General features: G+C 37.7%; 1 protein-coding gene across 1 annotated transcript; it reads left to right on the top strand.

The window, feature by feature from the left end:
• The first annotated feature begins 527 nt into the window (after nucleotides 1–527).
• On the top strand, nucleotides 528–10,864 carry LOC130216361 (SLAM family member 9). The gene is made up of 5 exons (XM_056448251.1): nucleotides 528–910; nucleotides 1,318–1,635; nucleotides 1,715–2,026; nucleotides 9,400–9,693; nucleotides 9,773–10,864. The coding sequence occupies exons 1-5, from the start codon at nucleotides 844–846 to the stop codon at nucleotides 9,955–9,957; spliced, it is 1,176 nt and encodes a 391-aa protein (XP_056304226.1). The 5' UTR covers nucleotides 528–843; the 3' UTR covers nucleotides 9,958–10,864.
• The last annotated feature ends 660 nt before the right edge of the window (nucleotides 10,865–11,524 follow it).

Consider the following 11,524-nt stretch of genomic DNA (forward strand, 5'->3'; position numbering starts at 1 on the left):
ATGGAGATAGATAGATAGATAGATAGATAGATAGATAGATAGATAGATAGATAGATAGATAGATAGATAGATAGATAGATAGATAGATAGATAGATAGATAGATACAACAGTTATAGATAGATAGATAGATAGATAGATAGATAGATAGATAGATAGATAGATAGATAGATAGATAGATAGATAGATAGATAGATAGATAGATAGATAGATACAAACAGTTTATAGATAGATAGATAGATAGATAGATAGATAGATAGATAGATAGATAGATAGATAGATAGATAGATAGATAGATAGATAGATAGATAGATAGATAGATACAAACAGTTTATAGATAGATAGATAGATAGATAGATAGATAGATAGATAGATAGATAGATAGATAGATAGATAGATAGATAGATAGATAGATAGACAGATAGACAGACAGACAGACAGACAGACAGACAGACAGACAGACATGGATGGATGGATGGATGGATGGATGGATGGATGGATGGATAGATAGATAGATAGATAAAACATTTCGATGTTTTCCCTGGTGGATTTGACGCATTTAATTGTAACTGCATTGACAGTATATCATAAAAATGTAATAGACAGGTTGTCAGAAGAAACATGGTCAGGAAACCTAAAACATGACCGCGCTCACAGGCACGCGCACGAGGGTGCGCAGAGTTCATCTGACTGAAAGTTTCGTCGTGCGTTATTCCGCTTGTAGCTTAAAGACCACGAAGGCTATAAAAGCCTCAGCTAAATAGATTTAGTCTTTAAAATTGGATAGCGTAAATGTTTTGGACATTCGTGTTTATTGCCGTAGTTTTTTCCTGAAACGTTGAGCGATGTCTCCGTGGAGGAAGATGTTTTGCGCACTCGTTTGGTTCTGTTTCTGTTTTGAACGCCGATCTGGTAAGTTATTCATGTTTTTTATGGCTTCTGTTTTTATAATGTGGATTCATAAAGCCAACCTAGTATATTTATAGAAGATGCAACACATCTGAATGTGGGTTTCTATTACTCTGGGGGAAAACGTAAATAAAGGTAGTTATTTTCGACAATAGCTATGCCCAACAAAACCAGGTTGGACTAAATGAAAAGTTCAGACACAAAAGCCTCTAAAATCCGTCAGTATTTTTCTTCTAAAATTAGCTTTTTTTCGGGCTTATAGTGTTTATAAACAGTGATTTCACTTTTATTTTATTTTATCACCTTTAAAGTGAAATAAATAAACACAAACATAGGACAAAATGCTAATTTCAGATGACTTTTTAAATAATCTGCAGTTCAGTAACAAGTCATGTCCCAATGTTCTCCAGGTGTGTTTGGTGTGGAGACAAATGAAATTAAACTGGTGTTGGAGGGAGATACGGTCACTCTACCGGCCGAGATACACAGAGATGAGCAGCTGCTTTGGAGGTTTGGACTGCAAGGGACAATCATTGCAAAGTTCAATAAGAAAAACAGAGACTACGAGATAATGAAGACTGACGAGAGATTCAGTGGTAGACTGACGGCACAGTACGAAACTGGATCTCTGATTATCAGAAACATCAGAACTGAGCACGCTGGGCTTTATCAGCTACAGATCATCAGTTCCACAGTCTCAACGAAAACATTCAATGTTTCTGTCTATGGTGAGCATACATACATGTTAAACTGTTGTCACCAACACATTAAATGTCTAAAAACTCAACTTATAATGTTACCTTCCAGCTCGTCTGCCCATTCCTGTCATCACCAGAGACTATTCGCTATGTTCTTCATCAACATCTTCACCATCATCCTCAGCAGCATCCCAGTGTTTACTAGTGTGTTCGGTGTTGAATGTGAGCGCTGTGAGTCTCTCCTGGTACAAAGGGAACAGTTTATTTTCCAGAGACAGTGTGTCTGATCTCAGCAGCAGCTTCTCTTTACCTCTGGAGGTGGAATATCAGGATAAAAACACCTACAGCTGTGTGGTCAACAATCCCGTCAGCAACCAGACCACACATCTGGACATCGACACACTCTGTCAACCTTGTCCAGGTATCTCAGCGATTATATTAATGCATATAATGTTCAATATAAGGTATATAATGTCTGATTCTAATGCATACTATTTGGCACCAGTGTGTGTTTTGGTTGTGGTGAGATATTAACCAATGACTCATGCAACAGCCACCTAAAAAAGAGAAGGAGAGAGGTTTAACAATACTTGTTTTGTACAATTTACTTCACGTTCTAAAATGATATAATCATTAATTTACACAAGTTCCCCAAAAACAAAAAAATTACAAAGCTGTTCATCATGTACCCCACATAACACTTCATTTAAACAGCATATTTCACCAACACCACATAAATTGTCAGCTTTATATGCAAATATAATATGCAAACTAAATCTTTAACCTTCCTGCTATTAACCACTTCAGTGTTTGTGCAGGATCACTGGCTAATTCATTCATTCATTTGTGGCATGTCTCACCCAGCACTACAAATGACAACTGACACCAGACCTTTTTTGGATCAGCAAGTCTGTAGTTTATTGACAGGACAGAAAATTAACATATGCTCCTTCACTCACTGCACTCCAGCTGAAGGATGCAAGGTCGTTTCCACTGACTGGTACGGTACGGTACGGTTCGGTTTGGTACGGGTCAACTTTATCAGGCTTGCGTTTCCACTAACAAGGGTACCTTTTGGTGGGCGTGGTGTATGACAGAAAGTTTCAGTCGACGTCATTCTAGCTCAAGGAAATGTCTACAATAAAGCTGTACGGGTCACTTACATATCATATGAGAAGCACTTCTCACAAAACAGGCGCTTCATACACAAATACTTGTGTAGAAATGTTTATTACTAACTTTTAATGAACATGAGTTGATTATAACTGCAGATCAATGACAGTGCGAAACAGCCTACTGTAACGTCTGTAATTATATTAAATAACTAAATAAATGAACATATATAAACACATACAGCCCCTTACAGTCTCCGATATGTTACCAACTACAGAAGAACTACGTATAGCAGACATTTCGTCTGTATTAAGGTTCAAAACAACACAAAATATAGCCTACAGTCAGTGAAAACCTCTCATCTGTGTCTGTAATCTTCAGCAGCACATGTAGCCTCTGTTAGAGAGTAATTCCGTCATTCCTGGTTCATATTAGTCCAAAAGGTGAAGATAATAAGTTAGTTAAACATGGTATTTTGTTCATGTTTGCTTTTTCCGGCTTCTCCTTTGTTTCTTCACGCTTCACTCTCTCGTTTGTCAGTATCTGACAGGATTGCGTTTCAAAAGCACGTCAATAATCAAGCGCAGGTTATTATCATCAGCTCAAGAAGTTTGTTATTTCAGATATCATGTTAGACGCGCGCGAGCGTGGCTTCCTGGCTTTGTGGCTGTTCAACTAGACGACGACAAGGTTTGTTTGAGCCCAGATCGACCATGCCTCGTTATTATATGTATATGTGATTCCGCTATAATCTCTCGCTGTGTATTTTAAACATGGCGGGTTTTATGTTTTCATTCTGGCTTGTTGCGTAAGCGAATGACGTATCTCTGTAAACCAATAGCATTCAGCTGCGCTTGTGGCTCCGCCTTTTGGTACCCTTTCTCGTGTTTGGTACCCTTTCGAAAGGGTGCCGAAAAAGTGGTACAGTACGGTTCGGTTCAGTACGATTTTTGACAGTGGAAACGGCCATAAAAGCGTACCAAACCGAACCGTACCATACCACTTAGTGGAAACGGGCCAAAATGGTTGCAGTCGTCAACTGAAACTCTAGATTTTCAAAACAGTTAAAATACAGGCCTAAACAGCGGCACTCATGGTCAAAATGACATATTTTGCTTGCAAAAGGCTCTAACTGTGCCAAAACATTTAAAACATGCAACAAAAGCAAAATTTGCCCACAAACAACACAAATTGCAAACAATTATTAGCTTTTTCAATCAAGCATTACACAACAGACAACAAAATACAGAACTCAGTGTGACTCAGTGAACTATTACTTGACATTGTAGCCTAAAGCCAGTGCCGTTTGTTGTCTTTCAGTGTAGGCTGTGACAAATTTTCCCTTTTTTCAAAGAATTGGATCCAGAATGAGAAATGCTTTGATTAAATATATATTGAAATCATGACTTTTTTTTTTAAACTGTGACTGTAAACTGAAATACTGTAAAAAAACAAAAAAACAATTAAATACTGTAAATATTTCAGCAAACACATGTAAACCAAAATAAAGTAAAATCTATAAGGAGTATAAGACATAGCCACTAATGACCTCCTCCATCCATGCTGGCAATACCTACCACCTTTTTTATGAGGTTTGCAGAATGATTGCTAATGGAAGATTTGTGTGAAGGAGGGTCAAACCGCTGCTTTAGAGATTTCATACTAATCTTGATGGTTTCTAATAGTTAGGAATAGATGGTTTCTGTTTGGTTACCATAGCTAAAACAACAGAGTTTGAACTGCTTGAATGACATCCGTGTTAACTGTTTTGAAAAATTTTGGGTGTCAATGTGTCAATCCAATGAGAAAAGGTTTACACATTTGCAAGACAAGTCTTCTGCTCTGCTGGGATAGTGATGAGGAAAATGGAGTGGATCCTAGTTTCTTTAACCAGCTCGAAGCAAACAAGAAAAACTGTAATACTGCCCTCTTTAAAAACAACTGCAATTTGTATACACCGGTTCGGTTTTCAGACATTAATACTGACATTACAAATAGACTCATATACATATACACTACACTTAATGACAGTTACACAGACTCAATCCACCAAAGTTTATATGATATAACACATAATAACTTTGGAAAACGCTAGAGAAATTTTTTTTCTAAATTCACATGCTAAGTGCAAACAAATAAATCTAACCCACTTGCCTCCGTTTCCTAACATCCTTATGACCAAAATTAGCATAAATCTCCCAATAATATATATATATTTTTAGGGGTTTTCACCTTTTTAATGACAGGACAGTGAATATTAACTGACAGGAAAGTGTGGGGAGCAGAGAGAGGGGAAGGATCGGCAAAGGACCTCGAGCCGGGAAACGAACTCGGGTCGCCACGAGCACCTGGATGCTATATGTCGACGCACTAACCACTAGGCTATTGGCGCAGACAATCTCCCAATAATAAACCACATTTTTACTGTTAATTTCAGAGCGCTGCAAAAACATACCTTCCTCTCTCCAGTCACATGCGGTTCTGAGAGAGCGGGCGCAGCGGTCCACTGCTAATGATGTCACTCACTTGAAACTCGTAAATAACTTTAAATGTCAACAATAAAACAAAATAGACATTTTTCCTTTGTTCTGCAAGATAAATAATAAAAATGAGATGCTCAAAAATAAAAATATATTCATGTATAAAAATCACTTGCCCAATGAAAATCATAAGAAAATTATTTTCAAAGGAAAACACAAATCTAAAGTTTGCTGGAACTGAAGCAAAAATAAAACTCACCACACTGCACCACATTTTCAGCTTAGTCCCTTTATTAATCTGGGGTCGCCATAGCGGATCGAACCGCCAACTTATCCAGCACATGTTTTACGCAGTGGATGCCCTTCCAGCGGCAACCCAACCCTGGGAAACACCCACACACTCTTGCACACTCTCATACACTTTATTATGATTTAATTTAGTCAATTTAGTTAATTCAATTCACCTATAGCACATGTCTTTGGACTGTTGGGGGAAACCGGAGTACCCAGAGGAAACCCACACCAACACGGAGAGAACATGCAAACTCCACACAGAAGTGCCAACTGATTTAATATTATTAACACAAAACAGTCCCCCACAACACATGTACTGAGGGCTTTTTGGGAGGAGGAACTGAATTTAACAATTGAAGAAAATATTTGAGATGTTACTCTTGCAAGGATACATTGATCATCAATAATCGCTAGGCATACTCTCATTCAATTTAAGGTCGTGCACAGAATACAGTGGTCTAGAACTAAACTGAATAAAATTTTCCCTGATCTTGACCCTACTTGCCTTTGCTTTACAACCGAACCAGCCACACTGTTACATACTTTCTGGTCGTGTTTGAAACTGATTTTTGGGGGAACGTGTTCAGGTCTTCAGGTGTTTTTCTGCTGTGTTTTTATTGTCAATAGACCCAAACCCCTTAACAGCACTGTCAGAATATGTCGAATTAAATTCATTACAGGTCGATAGTGTAGCCTTTGCAACCTTACTGGCTAGACGACTTATTCTTATGAATTAGAAGTCAGCAGCTAACATGTGGATGACAGAGACACTGTTAGGATCCAAGTGCAGGTTTATTCGGTAGTCGGCAGGCAAGGGTCAACACAGGTGCAAACAGATGAATAGAGGCAAATCCAGAATCGTAGTCACTATAACAGGCGAGAGGTCGGAAGGCAGGCAGTGAACATGGACAAACAGACAAACTTGGCAAGGGTCAAAACACGGAGAAACAAGACTAAGGAAACCGCGTTGAATTGTCACTTTACAGGTAAACAAGACTCAGCCAGGAAGTGAGTGCGTGTGCTGCTAAAGTAGTGTGTGTGATTAGTCCAGAAGCAGCATCAGCTGTGGGAGTCCAATCAGTGGAGACTTGGAGCAGGTGTGTGTGTGTGGCATGACTGAATTTGTAGTTCATAAGATGTAGTCCATGTGAAAGTGAGTGCTTACCAGCGACCTCTGGTGGTTAGAGATCGCTGGTAATCATGACAAAAGTCTGGAGCCCTTTTCTACATTTTTTTTTTAAGGAGACACCTATATCTTAATTGCCTTTTTGTTTCTTTTCTTTGTATTATATATTTATTTGTTTATTTATTTATTATTTTTGTTGTATATCTTTGTGTATAAATGTGGTATTTTACCTTTTATTTATACTGTATACTTATTTAGTGTATAATTATGTTTTCCTGACAATTTCTTGTTTAGTGAATTGTATCAGTACACTGAAAAAAATATTCAAAGATGATTCCTTGGATTTACTCAATTTTTTTACGTTAAGTGGTTGTAAACAATTTATTTGGGCTGAATTTAAACAAACAAATTAAGTTGAACATTATTAAATTGAATTTGCTTGTTTAAACTCGACACAAATAAATTATGTGCAACAGTTTTGTATGCAACACTTCTTTCAGTGTACGTATATCTATATGTAGTAGTAGTAGTAGTAGTAGTAGTAAAACTTTATTGTCCTTGACAGGAAATTTGTTATGGGCATCGCCATATTGCTGCAGACATTCACTAAAAACAAGCAATAAAAACAATACAAAATACAACAGTTACAAATTTTATAATGGTAATTAAGATAGACTCTTGTTAAATAAACCCACTGACACAGGTACAAAGGATTTCTTATAACGGTTTAACCTACACTTTGGGACTCTATATCTTCTACCAGAGGGAAGCAGTTCGTAATGAGGAAACAAAAAACGAGTTGGATCGTTTACAATCCTTTCCACCTGATTGAGGACACAATTCTCATATAAAACTCGAGGATTAAAATATTCATCGTGCCCAACAATTTTCCATGCTGTCTTTAAGAGATGCATCAATTTAGATTTACACTGAACAGATAGGTTGCCAAACCACACTGTGATACCATATCTAACAATGCTTTCAAGAACTGCTTTACAAAACAACATGAGTTTCTTGTTAACTCCAAAAAGACGCAACCTCCGCAAAAAGTACAATCTCTGGTGTAAACGAGAACAAACCCACTCGATGTGTGTTTTCCATGTGAAAGAACTGTCGATGTAAATGCCCAAGTACTTATAGGTTTCTGTCTGAATAATAGGATGGTCATGTACAACCACTTGACGATGGTCACCTATACATTTTGGGTCAAATACTAACTCTTCTGTTTTCTCAGTATTTATTTTTAGCTTATTTCTATCACACCACTCAACGAACTGACTAATTTCTGACTGATAGATAACACCAATATCACCATTCTCATACAGTAAACTTCTGTGCACTTCTGTGCATTCTGTGAATGCTTACTTGAACATTCATTTGTAAAAAGTGTATCAATATCATGTACATTTTAATGTCTGACCTAAGATAAACCTAATAAAGAAAAAAATTTAAAATGCCAACTGATCACTGGCTATTTGTAAACCTTTATTTTATCTGTGTTTTCCACACTGCCAGTTTAGGTGTTCCTATCAGATAAGAAATAGAGAGAGAAGACATCTGTGAAATACTAGATAGTTTATTTAAAGGGCACATAGTTTACCTCTTTTTTATGATTTAATATTAATATTTTGGTTCTTCTGAGTGTGCCGGTTTAGGTTCAGTTTAAAACACAATTCAGATGTTTTATTATAATGTGTTAAAAAGTGTCAGGTTGGGGGCGTGTCCACAGTTCGCTGATTTATGGGTGTGTTGCTTCACATGTAAATTAGTTTCGGCTTCCCGCCAACGTAACAAGGGGGCGGGGCCATGAGCTCACCCGCTCTGCGTTTGCAACAGAGACAGGCAGACGAAGAAGGACAGAGAAATGATCACCATTCAGTCGTACATGTACGACTCTGACACAGACCAAGTAGAGAGTACAAAATCATATGTGTCTTTGTACAGTTTTACAGCCAACTGTGTGCTAGTTTCAAGTGCCGAGCTTGTACACCGAAACTAATAACCACGCACACTGAATTAACTTTAAATGAGGCACCGGATGCGCCGCTCGAAGCCGCGACACGGCACACCAGACACTCTCTGTGGCGCACCAGAAGCATGAAGTGTCCCGAATCGTCGCGCCACGCATTTTTGAATTCTAAACATAGGTTTCTACAGCGGTCCGCGGCGCCCAGCCGTCGACTTGAGTGTACCCTGATAGAAACCGATGTTTAGAATTCTAAAACGCATGCTAGTTAAGATCACAGGGAGCTTCTGGGATCGCGAGAAATGCTAACGGCTGAAGTATAAGGTAGACTCAATGAGAAATACACATGTTTGCAAACCTACCTAAAGATACAACCAATAATTCCGATTAGAGCGATAATGTGGAGAATATTGATCTTGTGTTGAGCCCAATGAGCCTTGCATCTAAAAATAGAGCTAGCGTGTTCCTTTAGTGATATCGCTTCGACTCACGCTGAAAATGGCGGACGTGAATCAACAAACTGAGGATATGATGACGTGCCTGTCAATCAATATTGGTGGGCGGGGGGACCGCTCTCCTACGTCAGGTAGCGGTCGATTTGAAAACAGCTCCAATTGGTCCACCGTTTTTTATGTTGTTAAATTGAAAAAAAAAAGCACTGGGTGTGCTTATATCACCCCAATATGACGGTCTAAACACCATACATGCACATATGTCTGTCCAAACAGCTTGAAAAGTAGATTTTTTTTACCATAGGTGCCCTTTAAAGCAACAACACTGTCATCTGTATTTTCTCAATCTCTCATGTTTTCCAGCTCCTCTGCCAATTCCCATCATCGCCACAGATTCTCCACAATGTCCTTCATCTTCATCACTCCAGAATTGCTCACTGTTGTGTTCAGTGTTGAATGTGAGCGCTGTGAGTCTCTCCTGGTACAAAGGAAACAGTGTATTGTCCAGCATCAGTGTGTCTGATCTCCGCATCAGTCTCTCTCTACCTCTGGAGGTGGAATATCAGGATAAAAACACCTACAGTTGTGTGATCAACAACACTATCAGCAACCAGACCACACATCTGGACATCCACACACTCTGTCAGTCATGTTCAGGTACTGCTTCTATTAGAAATCTCCCAAATGTGTCTGTCTTAAACTTTAATTATTAAGAGGTGTTTTTGTCTTTCCTCAGACCGCGTTCACTGTTGTGGCTTTACTGAAACCGTGATCCGATTGGTTGCCTCTGCTGTGGTGGGCGTGGCTGTTATTGCTGTGCTGGTTTATGATGTCAGATCCAGCAGATCTTACCAGAAGAGGAGACTGCAGACGGTATCAGGGCAGGCTGATGATTATGATGATGTCGCAACAGCTCACTAGGTGGCGATGATGTGTCTGTTATGCCGGTCGGAGGTAATTCCAGGTTAAATGCATTCACAGGAATGATCTGATGGACGCTTGGTTTTTAACCCTTTGCTGACTGATCGTATTGCCATCTGGTGGTTATTTGTGGCATTATTGTTTTATTTCACAGATAGACTGCGTGGATGTTGCTGTGTTTATTTTTGCAGCACTTTTTGATGTAAATATACAGTTTTTTTATACCTTAAGGAGTTTATTTTTATATATTGTTTAATTATTTGTTTTTAATTTACATATTATGTATAATACTTGAATGGACTGTTCTGAAATCGATGTCTTGTTTGTTACATTCATGCCATTTCTTTTGTATTTTCAGTTTTACCAAAGAATTAATTGTAATATCCAGCAAAGTTATTAAAGACCGAACATTTTCATGGATAATAACCCGTCTGTCTTGCTCAGCATGCATTTCAAACTAGTTTTGCTGTATTTGTTTGATAGAAAATCACCAATTTTTCCTTATGAACTATTTGCCAATAGCCTTACAGTTCATCTAATTTCACCATGTTGCAACCTATTCATTCATTTAATCAGGGGTCGCCACAGAGGAATGAACCGCCTGCAACTGAATTATTTATAATTATTTTTATTACATTCGTTCATTTTCTTTTCGGCTTAGTCCCTTTATTAACCTGGGGTTGAAATTCTAATCTAACACTTATGCAAATTATGATATCTATATGTTTTCACAAAAAAAAACATGCTTGTAACAATGTAACATTACGTGATATCTGCTGAGACAGTCGAGTGGTTTACTAAACATCGAAGGGATATTTAGTGTGAAATAAAAGTTAACATTTAATTAACATGTAAACAATCTGTAAACTTTCAATAAGGCCTGTTTGTTTGGACTGTCAGAATTCTAAATGGGGAAAAAGTGTTAAATAAAATAAATATTATGCTATAATATGCAATGTAATACATTTTTTTTATTTTTCTCCAATTTAATTACAACCAAAAAGTGTTTGGGAAAGGTTTCCGACAATTCTCTGATGATTAATGTGTGTGAAGCACTCACAACAGTATTTTTGAACCAAAAACATTTTAAAATCAACCAAATACAAAAAAAATTATAGCTGGCAATGCATTATTTTATTTTTGGTCTAATATTTATACATTAAATGTCACAAATTAAATAGCCAAATGTATTTTCTATTCGGCTTATTCCCTTTATTACTCATGGGTCGCCACAGTGGAATGAACCGCCAACTTATCCAGTATGTTTTATGCAGTGGATGCCCTTCCAGCGCAACTCATCATTGGGAGACACCTATACACTCTTGCATTCACACACATACATTACGGACAATTTGAGCGTACGCAATTCACCTGTACCACATGTCTTTGGACTTGTGGAGAAACCAGAGCAAATCCACGCTAACACAGGGAGTTTATTACATTAATAATATTAATATATTTCATATTTATTGAAATTATTATTTTATTACAAGGTTATTTAACACATTTTCCAGAGTAAAGGATGCTACCATCATAATTCAGTTCAAATATAATTCAGATTCAGGTT

This window comes from Danio aesculapii, chromosome 22 (assembly GCF_903798145.1).
Source record: "Danio aesculapii chromosome 22, fDanAes4.1, whole genome shotgun sequence".
Taxonomy (NCBI): Eukaryota; Metazoa; Chordata; class Actinopteri; order Cypriniformes; family Danionidae; genus Danio; species Danio aesculapii.

Coding starts and splice junctions, on each gene's coding strand:
- LOC130216361 (XM_056448251.1), top strand. CDS start 844: ATGTCTCCGTGGAGGAAGATGTTTTGCGCACTCGTTTGGTTCTGTTTC. Junction 911..1,317: donor CTGTTTTGAACGCCGATCTG/GTAAGTTATTCA, acceptor AATGTTCTCCAG/GTGTGTTTGGTGTGGAGACA. Junction 9,694..9,772: donor ACTCTGTCAGTCATGTTCAG/GTACTGCTTCTA, acceptor GTCTTTCCTCAG/ACCGCGTTCACTGTTGTGGC.